Genomic DNA, 22,645 nt, shown 5'->3' with positions numbered 1-22,645 from the left:
CATAGTCCCAGCAATGCACATTACGGTCTAGCTTCAGTTAAGATGATGAATAACATGGAATAGCAATTTTAAAAGATGCAAAGAAAATGTATGCAGAGGCTAGATGAGGAAATATGATGATGAATTAAAATTGCATGCATTTACTATACAATATTTTGCTTAGTCATGCAAGTCATGATTATGCTAGCTGTGAAATATGAATGTCCTGCTGACTTAGTAAAACACAAAATATGAACTGGACCACTGGTTTGAAACAATTGAAACATACAGTATGTTCTGCGTTGTCTCCTGTTTTGATTTAATGTTATAATTGTTTCCACTTCTCATTTAGCTTTCCAAAGTTGTATTTGAGCCATCTTTAATCACTTATTTTCAAGATGCCATATCAACTCCCCATCCCTAGTATACATCCTCTTCTTTGAAATTACTTCGTTCTCTAATTTTATGCTGTTTTGAGATGTAAAATGTGCAAATTATAACTTATCCACAGGTGTCGTTGATTATAACTATAAAGAAGACACAAGCACAATAGGTCTTCTTTAATTCAAAATGAGCAAATATTAAGAATGATTCAGGCTTAGTTTTGATACCTAACCCCAAAACTCCTTAACTCCTGATCATGCTAATTAGGTGTAGTTATTATTTTAATGGGTACCTTATAATAGAATTATTGTGGGTGTAATGAAATATTTTGTTAGCTTTCTAAGATTTTGTATACAAAGAAAGGAGTACTCAACCACAGTATTATTCTATTGTGCATGTTCTAGGTTGATCGTTGGATTCATAAATGGAAACTAGGGAAACAGTAAAACAGAATTAGCATTTTAACTATAATAATTTCATCCTGTTGAATTCCTGTTTGTGACTGTGAATGAACCATTCATCACAAATTAAGATTTCTCATCTTTCTACCTTGCAATATAACAATATATTAAGATAGGACTGAAGAGCAGGGTGGGACATTCAACAAATTGCCTGAGCCAGCAATCTCACAACACAAATGCAACACACATCTAGCAAAGAACCTAGCATCCATGCAACAATCCCCTTACCTATATCTCAGAACACAATGTGTATTGTTAACCAAGTCTATATTTTCCCCACTCTAGCAATATAGACTCACCACCCATTCCATTTTTGTGCAAATCTACAATGTCCATGTTTACGGATGTCTGATTGCAGAAGGCGTTCACTGTATTTGCTCCTGAATTTGCCCCTTTGAATTCAATCAAACTTTCAGAATATTGACACTCGCTCGGTGTGGGGCTCTGCTATTTACGAAGCGTCAACAAAGGAATCGACTTATACCAAAATGTGTGGAACCGGCACCTGACAAGAATATTGCCTTTTGGTTTATTGTTTTCTTTGTCTATGTGGCACAATTTGCTTATAGGTTGGGCTCACGTAAAAACATTCTAGAATCCCTATAGTTAAAATTGAGCAAGTCAGGTCAGAATTCTATGGTGGAATTTGCTGTTTAAGTATCAGACTGCAAATTTGTTGACCTGGTTTATAGTTAATATATCTGCAATTACTGAGCCATAGTGGTCCATGGACATATATTAGTCTTATAGGTTGTCTTGTACTTGTTCTGATATTTAAGTCCAAAACTGTGATTATTATCAATTGAAAGAATTTCAAGCCATGAGATTAATATTGCAGATTCATTGAGCCAATCCCAAAGAAATAATGATAATGTTCAATGTTTATGGATGTCTATTTTGGATTTTTCTTTCAAAAACAGTAAATTTCTCATAAGGTTACATAGGCCCTTGCTCACTATTTAAGATTATGACATAATAAAATTCTAAAACATGAACACATCTTTTATAAAAGTTATCCACCAGATTAGAGTTAAAAGCTTTTTGATAACTGTTTGCAAGTGGCTAAAGTCACTGGAGCAATTAAACAAGTCTTCATTAATTGTACGCTAATGCATTTAGCAGTTTAGGAGCTCTTCTGATCTTTAATTAAGACTGAACAAGAAGTGGAAAATCAGTCGTGGTTTTGAGACAATGAAATAGGGTCCAAAGCTAAAATTAGGTTGGTATCGGTGTTTCCTAAACCCTAGGAGATTTCTGAAAACTAGCAAACAGGGAGGCAGTGAGAAGGGAGAGGTAAGGTCGTGTAAGAATTGAGCTGTTGTGGAAGATAATGGCACAAAAGCAATGGTGATAAAAGTGTAGACATTTGCAAAGACATTTTAAATAATGTCTTTGCAAATGACAATAAAATAAAAAAAGACAAATGACAATAAAAATATAAAAACAGATCCCCCCCCCCCCCCCCCCCCCCTTAAACAACATCACCTGGCACTATATTGAAATGGGATATAAATTCCATTAAACCAAACATACAATATGACAAAAATGATTTATATTTTTTAAATTGTTGCATTGATCAATCTTAAATTTGTATTGAATTGTCTTATTAAAAACAAATAATAAAGTTCTCCCTCCAAGTGTGAGCTTCAAAAGAACATGCTTGCTGGCTATAGATTAAAACCTCAAGATGATCATGGGCAATTAGAAATGACTGAATCTTGGTTGGTTCACTAAAAGTTTTAGCCAGCTGATAGAACATACTTTTCTCCTGCTATCTGTACAGTAATTTCTCTATTACTGCAAGATCTCCATTTTCTGAATGCTTATACTTTTCTTATTATCTCACTCAACTTTTACAAGCCTTTATTACTGCTCATAACTAACATATACATTCAATATTTCCTTGAACAACCACTCCAATTTAGCTGGATGACTGAGCAGTGTTGCAAACCTCTTATAGATTACCGTATTTTCCGCACTATAAGGCGCACCTAAAAGCCTTTAATTTTCTCAAAAACCCACCGTGCGCCTTATAATACGATGCGCCTTATATATGGATCAATATTGGTCAATTATGACACCCGTAGTCAGGAGGCATCGCCGAAGTAATAGCGGTAATAACCCTTTAAGGACTGAGCACACAATGGGCCAGTATAGCTTACCTAGACCTACACTTTTATTCTTTTTTAGCCATAAAAATCATGTTAAACGAAGTATCAGAATTTACTGCATTTTTTCCATACAACTACTTCTATTTTACACATCCATCCGTATTTTTTCTTTTACGCATCGAATAAATGACTGGGAAAATCCCCGCAGCGCCTGCGCTCTGATTCGTCACTTTCGAGGGACAACAGAGGCAGATTACCGTAATGAAGGTAAAATATTTAGATAGCCCCATGTCTCCGCTTTGAGACGCCGTTTGAATTTACATGAGAGCACGACTGGGCGCGGAGTTACGCTGCTGGAAAGTCCGCAACCGCGAGTCTAATGGCGACGATAGGATCCGACGCTATGGGGATAACGGGGAGACAGCGCCGGGCGACATACGCCACAATCTGCCAATGGATTGCGAATGCCTGGGCTGATATATCAGTCTCAACTGTGGTCCGAGCTTTCACGAAGGCAGGAATTGTCACTGAACTGCCAGACAACAGCATCAACACAGATAATGGCGATTTTGACGAGACGGAATCGGGCACTTTGAATGAGCTCGCCCAACTGTTCAACTCAGACACTGAAGAGGAAGAACTCGACGGATTCGTGAATGAGGAATGAGCTGAAAAAGTTAGCTTTAGTGTTTCTTTTTCGTTTTTACAACTAAACAAGGTTGGGAGATATTGTGAATATGGACATTAACGTTTGAACGTTGAGTTATTGTTATTGCTTTGCACTATTTCGAGAGTTACTATATTGTGAATGCATTAACTTGTTTTGTGAGTGACCAAAGTTTTCAGAACTTTTTTTTAATTCTATTAATAAAGTTTGACTGACTGACTTATCTGACTGTTTTGTTGACATTCCCTTTAGCGCGGCTCCATCTTGTGGATGCGTAACACAACCCCAGCAACTACAGTAGTTTATATTCTATGCGTCTTATAATGCGGTGCGCCCTATATATGAAATTTGTTTTAAAATAGGCCATTCATTGAAGGTGCGCCTTATATTTCGATGCGCCTTATAGTGCGGAAAATACGGTAGATTAACTTGCTGCAGTAACAAAATTCAACTGTTTTAGCCTCAAACTATTCAGGAGACAGCGTAGCCCACTCAGAAGATGTCATCCTATTGTTTTTGGCTTGAGTCCTGTTCAACTCTTGTTTTGCCTGATTGTTTACTCCACCCACCTACTTCTGGAGCACACATCTCTTGCAGTGTTTGCCAGCCGGGCCCTTGGAGCCCACTGTCCGGACCCGGCAATTAACGGCCACCTCATTAGGCCGGAAGCGCAGTGTGAATCCCCAATAATTACACTGCAAGCTTTTTTTCTTACCCGTGCTCATAAATAAACACACATACATGCTAAAAAATAAGTACACCAGGGAATTTCTTTCTAAATAAAGCAATAAAAACATTTGTAGAAATTTGAAATATAAAATTAGTTAGTTGTTAGTGCTGTTAGAATTTCTCCAAGTAAATTCCAATGTGTAGTCTGCACAACAACACTGACATGTCTTTGATAATAAATAAACATTAATTAGAGTAGTAAAACGGCAGTGCTATTCTGCTATCCTGTTGAATGACAGGATCATCAATATATCAGCAGGACTATTAGCACTTATGCTAATGCCAAATAAGTCTTACATAGTAACTCAGTGGGCAAAGCGTCAACCCGCAAACCTGTATAATAAAAGTGATCTAAGGGAGTGTGACGTTCAAATGAAGCTCATCGAGGCTAGCAGTTATAGCCGCTACTCTGCAACCAGGGACCATATTTGGAAATCTGACCACCAAACCAAATAGCCAGCCAGGAGCGAGGCTGTTGAAGGTAGATGCCCCTTCCCACTTGCACGGTTGGTTTGGCCGGGGAGTGGGCACTTAGCAATAAGGCTGTTAGTCCAACCTGTTGCTAACGCTGTGGCAGCAACAATAGGAAAACAGGCATCGGATTGGTTTATCGTTATCGTTCATATCTTAATGCAGGGATAAAATAGCGAAGTAAAAAAAACAAAACAGGATAATGTAAAATGGGTTAAAATGAACATTTTATGGTCAGAATGACAATCCTGACAGCAGCAGTTGCAAAGAGAGAGGGATGATTATTTGTCCATTTATAGTCTATGCTGTAAACCTAAAAGTTGGGAATTCAATTGGAGTTGTATCATTGGGCAAGACACGTGACCTACCTTGACTATCAATGAATGTGATATGTAGGAGATTTACTGGAAGAGGCCAACAGGTAAGGCAACATGTTCAAGGATGAAATTGTTGAAAAAAATATAAGATTAAGATAACCTAAATAGTCCCTTTAAAGCAGAACTAAGTAACTTTAGAAGTCACACTCTCCCTACAGATGCTTGTGCTCCCCCACTGCTCAGTTGAGCACTCACATTTGTTTTCACAAAGCTGTTGAACACTGTACGCAACAAAATGTCTCAGGTAGGTAATATTATTTTATGTTATCTTATACATAAGATATCTTGTAAATATAGTGTACGTGACTGTGTTATTTTTATGAAATATATAACTTTGACCTAAATTATAGGAATAATATTTTGAATGTATTGGTCTCGCAAGTCTTTGTCTGGTATAGATGGGTTCTGGGTTTGCCAACGGTTGTAACTATAACCAGAACACAAAGTTGTTGAAAGTAAATACTTTGTAAGTAAATAATAACAGTCAAAAGTACCCCTGAAATCTCAAACGTGTTGATCTAAGACCAATGCGTTATTGTTAGCTTCAGGCTGACTTTACATCAGGGCTAAACTTGCTTGTTGGTACGTTTACAGACTGACTGACAAAGCTGATTGCCAACAGAGAACACATCTATGTGCTAAAACATATAACATTAATGCATACAGATAAAACAGTTTGTCAAGTACAGAAGTAACTCCAACTGTGTCCTCAGATTGACTTACGTGTGAGCTCTGGCCCTGTCTGATTCACATTTTCTTTTCTTTGCCTTGGACAAAGGCTTCCTCTGTCTTTTAGCTGGTTGTGCCATGGTTGACACCTCACAAATATACACTGAACTTTTATTCTTGTAGCGAACCGTGGACAGCGCCGGCAAGGAGTGTGCCGCTACCTTGGTTACCTTGTGTGTATATGAAGGTGCCATGAAGTAATTGTCTATCAGGAAAGCAAGAACAGGCTCCTGAGAGTTAACCACGGGTTTGATGGTGACCAAGTTGCATGTCTGTTTTTTTCACTTCCACATAGACAGCTGGGGGAGCCGTCAAACACCCCAAAATTACCCATCTAACCATCAGAGGGACTTTGATAGACATAAACTAAGTTAAAATGTTATATAGTTCTGCTGTAAATATGACCGTCGGTACAGTATTGCAGTTCTTGACTACAACCCGATTGATCCCTTAACTCTAAACTTAAAACCTTCTTTTCAACCCCTGCAGCATTCCATGTCAATTCCTCTGTTATCTTCACCATACGGGACCACCTTATAATCAACATCTCTAGATATCACACAACTTCATGAAGCAATCTCGCTTACCAAAGAGGTCAGCCACTTTCTATTTCTTTTAGCGTCCCAAGCAAATGATCACCTGTAGGGCTGGTGGAGCGGGCGAGAGCGAATGCATCTCAGTCATCAGCCTTCATTAGCGCTTGTATCGGGGAGATTGCGAGAGGAGTGATGCGTGACCGAGGAGGGCTGAGACTGATCAAGCCAATCAAGTGCTAACAGTAGGCCAGAGCTAGCGAGTGTTAGCAAGCTAATGTTGGTGTTCGAGACAAAGACAGTGGGTTTGTATAACTTTCTTGAGTCATATTTCAGAGTATACTTAAATAAGAAATTACCATGTTTGTGATTGTTTGTGATTGTTGATAAATTAGCAAAACACTAGCTTGATCAACATTCGACATTATAACTTTATATTTTGTAGGCATATCTATAAGATTAAACCAAACCAAATTAAATTTTATTTATTTTTTATGCTTTACTTTTTATATGATAAACTAGCAAGTTGTAAAGGTGAGCATTTCGTATGTTGGTTCTCAAGTCAAATATCCAATCAGAAAGCAGAAGGGGCTTGTCACTTTGGCTTGGCAGATCTTTGATATAAATACTTATTAATTCCAACTACCTGTTCCCAGTCTTTAAATATGTTTCAAATGTTGATGTCTAAATGAGTACCAATGACTCACTTAGTGTTATCCTATCCCACAGAATAAAAATATGGTGAAAAGAACTATATCTGAAAAATCTATTTTAAAGTTAAAAGAAACAATAAAGCCAATATTTAGGAACATGCCATGTAACCCTGCTGAGAATAAGCTTTACTTCAACTATAAATCATAAGCTTGTTGACTAAGCACTCCCTGCTCTTCATATTATAACTCAGTTAAAACACAAGACTGGTAGGCCCAGACCTCTTACCCCATGGTACAGTGAAGAACTGCGCTCACTCACACAAAAGGACGGAAATCCCTAAAAGCAGGGAAAACCTACCTTTTCATTTATAATAAGGCTCTGCAGAAGGCCCAAACCAGATATTATTAAAATTTAGTAGAAGCAAACAAAAATAACAGCAGATTTCTTTTCATCTCTGTAGCCAGGCTGACAAATAGCCACAGCACTCAGCTGCAATAACTTTCCTAAATGGTTTAACAACAAAATCACAACAATTAGAGATAATTTAAATGACATTACTCTTACAGTTAGCCTAGACTGTAAAACTAGTGTCCCATATAAATCCACCAGTGATACTAGAAAGCTTTACTGCTGTCAACCAAGCGATTATAGCAGTGATAACAATTAGTCAAAAATGACTTGTTATTAGCTGCTGACAATGGACTGGTCTCAATCCTGGTTCTGTTGGATCTCAGTGCAGCATTTGACCCTTTCAATCACAATTCATCCCCCAAGGACCACATGAGTTGCATGCAGGCCACTTCTAAAAATAGCACAACTCACTAATGAGCTGAATCTAAAATTAAATTTTGTTCTGTTGCGATTTTTTTAAAGATTTATTTAAAAATATGTAAGTTAACATTAACATTTAACTTTACATAACTGATAACTTTTTGAAACATGGTGCAACATAGTTTATGTTTTGTTAAAAAGGTTTGTCAATGGATAGTAAAAATGAGACACTTTTCCTATGAGATGTAGTGATGTAAGTAATTATCTGAAAATTTAACAATTACTAAGATTAATAAAGTTAAAGTGCTAAAGATTGATATCTGTTTCCCACCTTGCTCATTCTTGGTATTATTGTGAGAAATCATTAACGTGATCAGTGTCTTCTTATTGATGATTATCATTAATTATTGTTAATAACGTATAACTAAAGACAAACTAAGCAAATTTGTTATTTCAGAAGAGTGTATCAACTCAGTGCCCATGAAGTAGCTCTCAGGTTCAAAAAGGTTGGTGACCCCTGGGTTAGCATGTGACATAGGTGTCAGAGGGGCAGTCCTAAGCTGGTTTAAATCTTATTTATCTGATAAAGGTACCAGTTTGTTAATGTAAACCAGAACTCCTCACCGTGTTCTAAGCTAGCCTAATGTGTGCAGCAGGGTTCTGTACATTGTCCAATCTTGTTCACACTTTATATTCCGCCATTAGGTAATATCATCAGAAAACATGGCATGAATTTCCACTGCTATGTTGATGACACAGCAGTATTTATCAGCGAAACCAGATCAGACTGATAGAGTAGACAAACTTAGGGCCTGCGTGAAGGACATAAAAACCTGGATGACACTTAACAGTTTTTTAAGCCCAAAAAAAACAAAGGTAATTGTTCTAGACCCCAAAGGCCTGCCTGACTCTCAATCTGGCCAGATAGTCACACTTGACAATGTTAGCTCTACTGAAAGGAACCTTGCAGTTTTATTTGACCAAGAGCTCTCATTCACAGTACATATAAACCAAGTATGTAAAACAGCCTTTTTCAACCGACTTAATACAGCCAAAATCAAAAATATCTTGCCTAAAAATGATGTTGAAAAACATAGCCATGAATTTGTTACATGAAGGTTAGTAATTCCCTACTAGCTATGTGCCCTAAAAGCTCTATAAAAGCTTTCAACTGGTTCAAAATGCAGCAGCCTAGCTCTTGATAGGAAATAAGAGAAAACATTACCCCAGTGCATCACCCCAGTGCTGGAGTCCCTTCACTGGCTTCTGTCAAGTTTGGAATTAAATTTAAAGTTCTCCTCCTGACATACAAGGCCATAAAGGGCATGGCACCATCCCATCTGCAAGATTCCATATTACCATATCATCCAAAGAGGGAGCCCCACTCTCACAATGCTGGACTACTGGTGGTTCCTAGAGCTACCACGCTCGTGTCTTATGGAATCTGGTCCATGCTCATCCCCACAGTCTCTACATTGAAGACTAGACTTAAAATGTTCTTCCTGAATTAGCTAATGGCCAGGCTAGTCAGGAGCAGAAATAAAACCTACTGTTTTAGCTAAGCTGAGTTGTGTAATTTTCTAGGAGCAAAACCCTCAACGTATAACATAAACTGAGAAGTTGTCTTGAGACATAGGTTTATTGAAGTGTGCACAATTCTCAAAGGCTGCTGCCCCTGACAAAGTGTTATCTCACCCTCAGCTGTCAAGTGAACATACATACAGCATATTTATACCATAAGGAAAATAGCACCCAAAGAGACAGTTTAGACTGGTTAGAGCAGCACATGGCCACAGGACATATCTTATGATATCAGATAAAGCAAAACAGCACATAGGAGATGATTATGAAAAACATATATGTGGCATGCACTAAATGCTATTATAACAAACACTACGTGGCTCAAAGGTAAAGATTAGAATAAAGATTGCCATAACAGCTGCCTTAGGAGCAAATATGCTGGGGGAAATAGGGTAACCTGAGCATTATCCTCTTTCCTACTTTCCTTGTCAACAACATGCAGTTCACCTGTAGTCTGTTCATTGATATTCACAAGTCGTTCCCTGTCCCACTCACTTCTGGGGAGTGCAAATGTTTCAGAGGCCAGGCCACTGACTCGACCCTAAATGCCCCTCATATGCCCTGATCCTGTTTTGTGGACCTGGATCCTTCTCTCACCTGGCTGGATGACCCGACCGTATCAAACATGAGCCCCACTCTGTGCCTTAGTCTTGAGTGGGCTCAGGCCCTACAGGCTTGACCTTTATCTGCAAATGGATGCAGATTGTCCTGGACACATCTGCAGCCTGCCCATCCATAGGAGTGGATCTCTCATTCCCTGTGGTTCTCCTTGAAGTTTCTGTTTTTCCCACAGTTTTTGTTGTTGTTTTTTTTTTTGCAGAGAAGGAGAGTCTAAGGACAGGGATGTTCTGGGACAGTTGTCCATTTGCTTGTTTTCCAGTGAATGTTGGTTACTATGTCTGTTTGTTGTTGACCAGTGTCTGTTTCTCTGTTGGATTTTCTAACTTTTTTTTTGGTTAAATCAGTGATTCTGTTAAGCACTAAAAGGCAACTGCTGTTGTGATTGTGGGATTTATAAAAATAAACTGAATTAAATCAAATAATTTCTATAAAAGTTATTGGAGTATTCCCTCCGTTCTTGATCTAACCTACTCAGCTGTATCTTCATGAATAATATATGACCCAGATGGTAACAAAAAAAACAAAGTGTGTTATTTTTTTAATGAACATATAAAATCTATAAATCAGGAGGAAGAAAAGTTCAGTTGGAATACTGAGTCAGAGACAAAACTTTTATATTTAATATATATTTTTATATTTGTATTGTATAATTTTTATTTGCCTTATTTCAATGCCTGTCCTTTTTTTTATCACAATTACTCACATAATGTTTACTATTGTGCATTGATTTATGTTGCACCATACTACCAAAGCAAGTTCCTAGTTTGTGAATTGTGTTCACTGACAATGGCAATACATGCTATTCTGATTCTAATTCTTTGTGGAAATCACATATCTGCATTCAAATATGAGTTCAAACTATCACAGATAGTATAAAAACAGCTTTGCTTTGTCAATCCAAACATACAACCATTATTAGTATTCCGCACCACCCTTTGGCTTAGCAGCTGGATTTGAGTACGCTGTTCAAATGCCTTGCAAATATGTCCAGTTACACAATGCCGTACCTCCCATCCCTCTCCCCCTCCTACCGTCTGTAAGGGCTTCCCAACACACCAATATCCTCTAACCCCTAACAGTGAAAACAAAAGACTACCAGAACCACGTGTGCGCCATACACATGGCTAGCCTACCAGTTCTGTGCGAATAAAGGCGGAATATCAAGTGGCCCTCTTATACGCTGTGCAGAGATAAATAGACCAGTCAATCACCGCGGGCTGCTGGTGAATAACAAATAACTCCGGTGCAGTGTGTTCAAATGGTGTCGGTGCACAAGACAGCTTTCTGATATCAGTGGTGGCGTGAATACATTTGTAAGCATTTGCGGGTCAGAGCTATAAAATAGCGGTTTTGGATTCAAGAATAACATAATATTCCAGTTATTTCTCAGTTGTAGAGATGGTGCAAATGAAACTCAGATCTATGTCTCACTGGCAACAGGTGAATATGGACCCGTGGATCATTCTGCCACTGCATCCAATAGGCATGTGGATGCAAAACAACTTCCAGCTTAAACTCAGACAAGACTGATGTCATAGTCTTTGGCCCACAGAAACAGAGAAAATTTCAGTAAAAGAGAAAGTCGTAGCAGTCACCTCCAGTTTAAAATCTTCAAATCAGGCTAGAAATCTAGGGGTAACACTGTAATGGACTCAGACTTGAACTTTGACAGTCACATCAAATCAATAACATTTGCAGCTTTTTACCAACAAAAAAACAAAACAACAACAACAAACAAATCAAAAGTATACTGTCTAAATCAGACTTGGGGAGATTTATCCAATGTGTTTGTCTGAAGGAGGTTAGACTACTGTAGCAGGCTACTCTCTGGCCTCTCCAAATATAGCAGTAAGACAGCTGCAGTACATCCAGAATGCTGCTACTCAGGTCCTGACTAGAACCAGGAAGTACGAGCACATCCAAGTACAAGTCCTGCATTGGCTTTCTGTGGCTCAGAGAATAGACTTTGCCTGTGTACTAGTCTCTCCATGACCTAGCAAAAAGTACATCTCCAACATGTTAGTGTCATATGAACCATCTCGCACTCAGAAGACTTCAGGGACAGGCCTCCTGCTGGTGCCCAGAATCAGGACTAAACAATCAGCATTTCAGTTTTATGCAGTTAAAAGCTGGAACAGTCTTCCTTTGACACCATTTAAATCAGGCTCAAAATGGTTCTGTGCATGTGACACTCTTCTCTTTTGATGCTACTTTTACAATGAATATTTATGTTTTGATTTGTTTGTATTGTGATTTTAATGTATTTCTTATTCTATAAGGCACTGTAAATTACATGGTGTACAAATTTCCCTATACAAATAAACTTTCCTTGCCTTGCCTTGCCATTGTATGATTAAGTTTTGGTGTTGTTTGGGAAGAAAGTTAGATGTTTGGGTTGCAGTATAGTAGATGCTCTGAAATTGTCTGTAGAGTCAATAATAGGCAATAATAAGTTAAAATGAATAACAAAGCAATCTTGTGATACTTCTAACCCCAAAATAGTCTTGATTCCAACAATTGCTTAGTCTGAAATTTTAAATCAGTGTCTCTTAACATTTATAGGCAAATCACCATTCCCAACTAAATATTATAACAACTGCATCAATTGCTTTACTCTGTGTTCTATCTTAGCTCAACAGAAAGTTGGGTTATACTGTGTTTAAATTCAGCAGTGCACGATAAAGTCCAAGGAGGGTGAAAGGACATCCAAACATATTCATTTATCTGCCACTGTTGTTCCAATGCATAGCCACGCGCATTAGCCTCAGTGGGAGTGCACCGGAGGGAGTCAGGCAGCAGCAGATCAGGGTCACCTGAGGGACCCCCAGCCACACTACTTAACAAAATGGAAAGCTATCTGCCAAGATACAACAATTTGATTATGACAGAAGAAAAGGGTGGAATGATATGGCTAACACAAAAATATTATGTAATTTTGTTTATGTTTATATTAAGGCTAGGAAATACCACTAATCTGTGTTTTCAGCCAACATCAAGTGTTACTGGAGTATGTACCGAATCCAATACCAGTGTAATTAAAGCACAACTGTGTAACTTTTTGCCACAAAAATAGACTCAACAAAAGCTGTGGATGTTTTTATTATTATAACTCATCCATGTTCATGGAGAGTATTTGCAAGTATGGGCTTACCTTTCTATTTTCATGGAATCAAGCATGTAACATAACACCACCAGAATGTGTTGCTTTAATATGGAATGCATTCTTGTATTCCTCTCCAACTTAAATATTGGTATCAAGGCATAGATATTTTGGAAATGATCCACCCGTCAGGAGTTTGCTTTAAATTACAATAATACAATTTTAAACAAAGTCCCTAATCATCAATATTGGAGAGAGATCTGAAGTTTGAAGCTATGCTTGGAGAGGTCCAAAGTACAAGTTTGGCAGCTTTTATACAAGACACTATGGAGACAGGTTCTCTTGCAGACAACAATATATTACCCAAATAAATACCTCATTGATTGATTCAACTTTGATATAATCTTTCCTCCACACTTGAGATTCACCAACATCAGAATGCAGCACAGAGCTGTCTACACCCCCCCCCCCCCCCCCCCCCCCCCACACACACACACACACACACACACACACACAAATGTTGACAAATGTCTTGAGGAAGATCGAGTGGTGTGCAGTTCCCCTTTTTCTCCAAGCTAACCCAAAAAGCATTAACTCAGAGCTAGGTGATCACTTCCAATGAAAACATGCTGCCAGTCAAAGCACAGATCGTCCATTCACTTGTCTCCTCTTATCTTTTTTGTCAGCTGGACCTTCATAAATAAGCAATGGTGGAAAACATGGAAAACACAATTCTGAAGTCTGCTGTGGCGCAAAAGATGGGCGTCAACAAAGTTCAACAAAGATGAGATATGTAAGTGAAGCAATCTTTATATGCTAAAAGCTCTGCACTATGACTTCAGTCAAGAAATAACATTGGTTGCACTTCAAAAAGCTTCCATGAAGTAATGTTGTATATTAAGACCATATTCCATACATCTATTTACTTTCCAACGCAGCTAATAGTGTCATGTTGACAATAGCTACACCTTTTTTATTTATTTATTTATTTATTTTTTTGCCTGACCAACCAGTCCTGCCTAGATTCTGGAACCAGACCAATGCAAAAGACATCTCTAGAAAATTCTCTTATAATTCAAAACAAACATAACTTTTTGACCCCATATACATGAGTTTAGTGATTTTGACCTGAACAGACCAGGCATGTCTCTCATTGGTTAATCCACCTGTTGACAGGGTACAGTTCCAGACCCACATGCTAATAATTCATTTAATCAGTCAGTTTTAGCACATTCAGTACACATTCAGTACGACAAATGTGATAATCATGGTACATGTAATATGTTTGTTTTTTGTTTTTTTATAGCACTGATTATGGTCGTTACAAAATGCATTACTACATACATTAAATTACCAGTAAAAAAATAAATTAAATAAAATCTCATTGGATGGATGCCATGTTTTTTTATTGTTGTTTTTTTTTTTGTCCAAGCTATGTTCCTTGAAGTAATGGTTCTCAAATGGCAATGCTAATATATCTTATTTTTTTATATTATTATTATTGTTTATAAAATTTTATTTGCTAATCTTGGTAGATGAGAACCATGTGGAAGCAATATTATGTGATGATCCACTACCATATGGTGCAGCATTGGTGAGTCTTTGTTGTATACAGGGAAACTGTCAATAGACATGCATTGATTTAAATTATATAAAAGGTCAACACATAAGCCATGAAACAACCCTGGTATTTACATTTATCACAATGTGGAGCCAGAATACGTTTGGGTGAATGGTATCTTAATTTGTCCTTGGCATATAATCCATATGTCCACTGGCATACAATTACAACTTAAAATATAATTAGACTAACTGAAAATTCTGAGATGTGATGACCCAACTCTGATCACTATTATAAAAATTATCAAGTAATAGGTTTAAAAGTGGTTAAATTATAACACCATATGAATTATAAATCGAAATATTTCCATTTACAGAATTGAATAAAGCAATAGATGCAATAAGTTCATTAGCAATGATCATGGGGGTTAACCTGCCTGATTAAACTCCAGTGTGTATCCAGGGCCACCACGGATAGGCCGCTTGAATGGCAGGCTGCACGAAGAATAATTACTCAGTTATTTAATTCAGTTCTCCAAAGAGACCCAAGGTTTTAAATTAGATAGAACTCAATGAATCCAAATGTCACCTTTTATCCTACTAATTTGCATATTTTTGTCATAGCAACGTCCACAAGCTGAATTTGTTTACAATGCGGGTTGTGCAGTGTGGTTCAAAACATGTTCCTATTTGCTTAGCTTTGACAGGAACACGCATACTCTTTAGATCTACTAAAAGAACATTGTTTGGAATGTTACAAAGCTACAAAGAACTGCAGAGAAAAGCAACTTCATCACTCTTAAGGACTGTCAGGAGAGATGTGAAGAAGAGTTGAGAAGAAATAGAATCATTTAGCAATTTGCATGTAATGTGTGGAGTCAAAATGCAAATCGTGGCTGTCTTATCTTCTTAAGTAGGGCTTAAGGGCTCAGTCGTTTAATCATTTACTAGGTTGATGATTTAGTCTACCAAAACTTGTATCAACTATTCATTTATTTAGATTATGAGGACTAACAGTACATGGGACAACAGCAGAAAGGTGAAGTTAGTGAGTGTGTTAGCTGAAGAAGTGGCACTTTTTGGTATGTATATGTAAAAAGACAGCAAAAACCCATGATTCACAAGTTTAATTTGTCTTTCTATTGTTTCCTGGTACTTTTTTCTGCATTAATAGTTGTGCAGACTTGTGAGCGCAGTTTGATCCGATACAAAGACACGTAATCATTTTGAGAGCTTTGCCGCAGCCCCTTTTTAGTCAACTTTAGTCAACTAATCAGCAGGACATATCTTTAGTCGACCAAGAATTGCTTTTGTCAACCACAGCCCTGTTTGCAAGAAAAGGACTGATTGATAAGATACTTATCAACCAGCTTCTTCCAGATGTTTTCGAGTGATGACTTCTTCAATGGATCAAAAGGTGATTATGAAAAACACCTACCTTAGTTTGGAGACTGAGAAAAGTGGCGAAGCAAGTGCCCAGGAACTCAAGGTAAGAAAGAGAAGATGGCTAACCAAGAATGGAAGCCAAAGTGTCAAAGGTTGCAGAAAGTGTAGAAAAGATGGGGAAGGAAGGAATAAGGAAGGACAGCACAGCAACTCATGCACAAAAAGGCTGGCATACAGAACAGTTAAGCAATGCAATTTTTGTTTATCTTGAATTGGATAGTACTGGATTGGGGTGTTACAATACATCATACCAAAATGACCTCAGATTAAGCGTTGACCTCATCTCACAGTAAAAATAAAATAAAAAATCTTTCAACTGAGGAGCTAATAAAAGATATAGGGCACTACTTTATAATGACTACACCTTCATTATTCTTAATAAAGTGTGTACAAAAACTGAATTCATAATGAACAAATTGTTTATTAAGAATGACTTAGGGTGTTACTAAACATAGTTGTTCCTATTAAACAAGCATACATAAATATGATTTTTTATCTCAAAATAAGCCTTTTGAAACCCAATATCTACCGAAGATAAAATTAACTTTTGAATTGAAAAAGGACTTATTTCGACACACATGGTCACTAAATATAGCTAACTAACTAATTAACAAAGTATCACAGTATTAAAATTCCTTTAAACATTCTTGGGTACGTAACAAAAATTCTAAAATTTTCAGCAAAAATGTAATAATTAAAGAATTTGGTGAATTGTGACACTCCTTTGATCAAGTTGGAAATATCGCATTCCTTATAAGTAAATTCAGTATGCCAGACTTTTACAGTAAACCCAAACTGCATAATGAAGGCAAGAGCTAGGAGTAGACTTAACAAGCAGCCCCAGGTCTTACAGTAGAACTTACATAAAATACCCAATCAGTCTCAACTTTAGTCAACAGAGTCCTTGAGACTTTCTTTTGAGATCAATTCTGCACAGACGTGGCAGCATAAACAAGGACTTTACTGAATCAAAGTCACTAACAAAATGCTGCTCTGAAAGATGACGCTACGATGTAGGTTTGCCTTTCGCCTTTGATCAAACTGCTTGTAAGGTCCACTCCTTTCATGGCACAAGCATTCCACACATCTAAAAAAAAATAAAAATCCAAATAGCACAACCTTCTTCCTGTCATCTTAAGAATTACCCTGTTAACTTCGCTAACATTCCCCAAAGGCTATGCTACATTTGTGAGACTCGGCACCCTACTCTTCCTGCTTTTTGCTTTGGTTTTTTTTCCCCCTCCCATTTCAAAGCTTATCTCAGCATGCCTGTCACGCCAACGGTGCAGTTATTACCGCGCAAGTCTTGCCAGAGCCAAAAGAACACCTGGCTAATCACCTATACTGTCAAACTCAAGTCATATTCTGTCTAGCATGACATGATAGTCAACATAACAAGGCCAATGGTTGCTAGATACAATGTTATATTACATAGAAGATATAGGGCAGTTAAAGGGAAAGCAGAAGAAAGAGGAGGTAAGGTTTAGCGCTTGGCTAGCTAGGAGGTAACAAGCAAACACAGACTTATGCAAACAAGTCTATTAGCCTGTCACCCTTACGATGCCCCTGTTAAAGCTAGACTTCGTGGGGAGAATGCTAATGAGGCCCATAGAAAATATAGTTGAATATAAGGGACTTTCTCGGGGTTAAACTAGCTCAAAATTCGTGCAACATTAAAATAGGCTGGACATTTGAATCCAGCAAAAAGTGCATTTAAATACAAATATTTGCTAACCTATCAAAAAAGAATTTATGAAATGTATTTTTGTTATATTCTAATTTAAATGTATAGTTTTGGTAGTTTGGGGTGACAGTGGCACATACTGTGTTAGTTTTGCCCTCCAACCAGATAGTTTGTGACACAGCGCATATTATCCATATCCCCCACATTGCCAGCTGCAGTCACAATTTACAATATAGGATTTTATGTATAAAGATATAAATATATAAGTTCACGTAAGTTGCATAAATGTTGAGTTGACTACGGTACTTTTTTTTTTTAACGTTGCACTATATAACTTTTTCAGTGGGGGGTTATTGCTTGCCTTTAGTGTTCTATAGTATAGTATTAAATTTATCTTATCTGCACAAAAATGTTGAAAAACATGCATTCTTACAGTGGGCAGCGTGACCTGCTTATCTCCACAGGTTTGATGCCATGGCAAAGAAATACCATTTCCATGAAAACAAGCAGGTGGCAGCCCCTCCACCAGAAAGGTACACAGCACACCTCCAGCGCTCTCACGTCTAAAAACATTAATAACCATTTCCTACAACTTCACTTCTGAACAAAATATATGCTAACATATTCGAAAACTCCAAAACACACTGCGGCATTAGCTTCTTGTTTGTTGTGATACCCATAAAGCCTTATATCTCCATTTTAAAATAAACTTGCTCCATACACTCTTATGCGATTCCCTTTGATGCCAGCCACTCAGCAGGTTACCGCATGGCTACGACATGGGGCTTAAATCTGCATTCCTTCATTCCCAGCGGGTGTCAGCATAGCCGTGGGAGCCCATAGCCATGAATCCCATGCTACAGTGTGGTTCTACAATCCCAGGTGTTGCTTTGACTAAATGTCGGAGGAGGGGAGAGTGGTTGTGGTGGCTGAGCGCTTGTCAACACGAGTTTGCTATGCGGCTAACATCGAAAGATAAGTTAAAATGGAGTTTTAAGATGTTGAAGTAGTACTCCCAAGAAGTCACTGTTTTAACGCTTATGACAAAACACCTAGATATGCTTGAGTCAGTATGCTGAATACAATGAAAGATGTTGTCACTCAAATACCAGTTCAATTTCAATCAATTTTACAAAGCTTTTTAATTCTTTATGCCAATCATTTTGGGTGGTTTATGGAATGTCAGACATGCTGCATTAGCTTCCTTTTATTTTTCATCCAATTAAGGATTTTCAACAATAAAGCAACATATTTCAGTATTTTTGACAATTTGAACAGCAAAGTAACAAAAGGCCAGGAGGATACTAAGCGTAATAGTTGCTTCAATTTGATGTTTTGTACCATTTTGAGCAAGTGCAATGTAACTGTACTGACCCAACCTTTCCTATGCACCTCAAGGCTAGCCTCTCCCAAGCTAGTTCTGGCCTCTGACTTCCCACACATTTGGCACCTAGCAATATCTTTACCTATCAAACCCAAAGCCCTTACAAAATACCATTCACTCAGCACATTCCCTCTCTTAGTGAAGGTGTTAACACTTACGGTCGTTGCAGAAGGATCCCCCATAGGACGTCATGGTGCAGTCGCAGGTGAAGCCCTCCCACTGTTGGAGACACACCCCCTGATGGTAGCAGGACTCCTCCGTACAGGTGGTACTTGGTCCTGAAGTCACAGAATTGTCCAAAAAATAAATAAATAAATAACAGTTGGCAATTAGTTGAGTCATTTAATTCTAGAGTTTACATTCTTGAAGTTGTTCTTGTTGAATAATGATGTAGTGACATGCTAAATTTGATGACATTCTACTATACAGACAAGTTTTATTTTATTTATTTATTTTATTTTTTCATCACAAAAGTCACATAATGCACCTTTAAATGTTTTAAATTATTTCATAACATATTTCTTAAGAGGCACACTCCCCATTTAACCTTAAAAAAAATTATAATAATACATTAGGCTTATCCCTTCACTTATATAATCCATTAGCACTTTTTAAAATGTATGTCACATATACAGCAGCAGCAGATGAAAAAGTACATGCTACACTATTTATAGTCTTTTCCGCTGACCCAGAAACTCCACCCCTGGGTAGTTGTGGCCATCACTCTTCCACACTACTCACAGCTAAGGAACCACTGTTAGGAAAATTGTTGTCTGTTTGCTTTAAATTTGGTTATATGTGCCTCGGGGTCAAAATAACCCACTCACACCATATTAAAGCAGCCGTTCAGCACATACATTTCCTTGTGGGCCACGTTAGACCAATCAAAATACATTCAGCACTGACACTATACATTACTAACAAGCAATGTAATTTGGACAAAATAAATAAATAAATAGATTTTTAAAAAAAGAAAGGCTCATATTTTTATTGAAAGTGTCAGTTCTTCAGTGAACTGAAGAATGTTCATCATGTTCATTGTCTTAAAATTACCAATATAAGATCCTCTCATAAAAGTGGATTAGCTATATTATCTATAAATATAGGACTTTAACATTGGGTTAACAATGTTAAAGTTTTATTTTATTTTTCCCAAAGAGATCAACATGTTTAGGGCATTTTTTGTAAAGTTGCCAAATTACAATTTTGATTTGATCACAATTCATACACTTCACACCTTAACAAGACATTTGAGAGACAATTTAAGTTTCCTGGTTCTTCTGAGAGTTCAGATTTCATTGTGACTGGATAAATCCACCTGCCACTTACTTAACCTTACAGATGCTGACCAATAGTAGGTGAGGAAAAATGTCTTTAGCATAGAGATGTGTTAAACAGCATGTAGTAGATGATATTATGACATTATTACATCAAAATAGCACATATTCTTTGCAAAAATATGTAAAAAAGAATTGATGCTGAGTGTTATTAGTATCACATCAGACACCCTGTTCATTCCCAGACCCAAAGTGATTTGATTAGCTTCTCTTGGAAACATATTCTGATTCCTTTTAACATTAATTCGATGTTGGATGCTGCTGTAATCACCATGTGCTGCGGGCATTAGAATTGGACTCTTAGAGGCAGCTTAGACCATCTGGTGCATTGATGTCAGTTGAGGTGTGTGCCCCCATCTACACACAAGGATTTAGATAGTCAATTAGAACCTTGTAGGTTGTAATATCTCTGTGGGATTGTGGGGTTATGAAAGACTGCCTCAAGTCCTATTTGATTTTCAACTAACAGTTGAAGGTTTAATGAAATAGATAAATATAATTAGTGATATCAAATTAATGACCCTTACAGTTTTAAGGCTGTAAATGCAAGTATTGATTCATAATTGTACATACCAAGGCTTCTTTCCAGGTTCTTGATGTAGACTTGGTTTAGTCATGTTGAAAATCCAGATTTAATAGTCAAATCAAATGTAATCACAAATTTGAGTATGTATACACTCACCTAAAGAATTATTAGGAACACCTTTTCAATTTCTCCTTACTGCAATTATCTAATCAACCAATCACATGGCAGTTGCTTCAAAGCATTTAGGGGTGTGGTCCTGGTCCAGACAATCTCCTGAACTCCAAACTGAATGTCAGAATGGGAAAGAAAGGTGATTTAAGCAATTTTGAGTCTCGGGCCGGTCTGAGTATTTCACAATCTGCTCAGTTACTGGGATTTTCACGCACAACCATTCCTAGGGTTTACAAAGAATGGTGTGAAAAGGGAAAAACATCCAGTATGCAGCAGTCCTGTGGGCGAAAATGCCTTGTTGATACTAGAGGTCAGAGGAGAATGGGCCGAGCGATTCAAGCTGATAGAAGAGTAACGTTGACTGAAATAACCACTCGTTACAACCGAGGAATGCAGGAAAAGCATTTGTGAAGCCACAACACGCACAACCTTGAGGCGGATGGGCTACAACAGCAAAAAGACCCCCCCGGGTACCACTCATCTCCACTACAAATAGGAAAAAGAGGCTACAATTTGCACGAGCTCACCAAAATTGGACAGTTGAAGACTGGAAAAATGTTGCCTGGTCTGATGGCTACTTCCAGCAGGATAATGCACCATGTCATAAAGCTCGAATCATTTCAAATTGGTTTCTTGAACATGACAATGAGTTCACTGTACTACAATGGCCCTCACAGTCACCAGATCTCAACCCGATAGAGCATCTTTGGGATGTGGTGGAACGGGAGCTTCGTGCCCTGGATGTGCATCTCATAAATCTCCATCAACTGCAAGATGCTATCTTATCAATATGGGCCAACATTTCTAAAGAATGCTTTCAGCACCTTGTTGAATCAATGCCACGTAGAATTAAGGCAGTTCTGAAGGCGAAAGGGGTCAAACACTGTATTAGTATGGTGTTCCTAATAATCCTTCAGGTGAGTGTATGTGCAAGAGAGAATGCAACCTCTAATATACATTGCACTAAAAGTAAATAGTTTAAGCTGTTTTAGCTAGTTGAGTAGTTTAATATTCAATACCTGATTCAATGTTTATATATATATATATATATATATATATATATATATATATATATATATATATATATATATATATATATATATATATATATATATATATATATATTTTTTTTTTTTTAATCATCAGTTGTAGTTATTATCACGTGTCACCAGGTGGGTTCAAAACTCTTTCAGTTATGCATTAAATGCTTCCAACATCTCAGTACTTGCTTGGGAAGAACATAAGCTACCTCTAGCAAGGACACAATGACAAAAAAAAATAAATTCCAGCAGCATTATTCTTTATGTTGGTTGAAATTCCCCCACAAATGTCCTAAGTCTGCAGCCAGCATTTACGCTTTATATATAGC

General features: G+C 37.5%; 1 protein-coding gene across 8 annotated transcripts in view; it reads right to left on the bottom strand.

Annotated features, from left to right (window-relative positions):
• nrxn2b (neurexin 2b) overlaps positions 1-22,645 on the bottom strand; it is a 1,142,582-nt gene that overhangs the window by 497,192 nt on the left and 622,745 nt on the right. For all 8 annotated transcript variants that reach the window (XM_055228872.1, XM_055228867.1, XM_055228869.1 and 5 more), the window contains one exon: positions 19,401-19,520. In XM_055228872.1, coding sequence (XP_055084847.1) covers positions 19,401-19,520 — 120 coding nt within the window. The remainder of the gene's footprint in view (positions 1-19,400; positions 19,521-22,645) is intronic.

Source organism: Periophthalmus magnuspinnatus, chromosome 18 (assembly GCF_009829125.3).
Source record: "Periophthalmus magnuspinnatus isolate fPerMag1 chromosome 18, fPerMag1.2.pri, whole genome shotgun sequence".
In the NCBI taxonomy this organism is placed as follows: Eukaryota; Metazoa; Chordata; class Actinopteri; order Gobiiformes; family Gobiidae; genus Periophthalmus; species Periophthalmus magnuspinnatus.
This window is presented reverse-complemented; position numbering and strand designations above follow the sequence as displayed.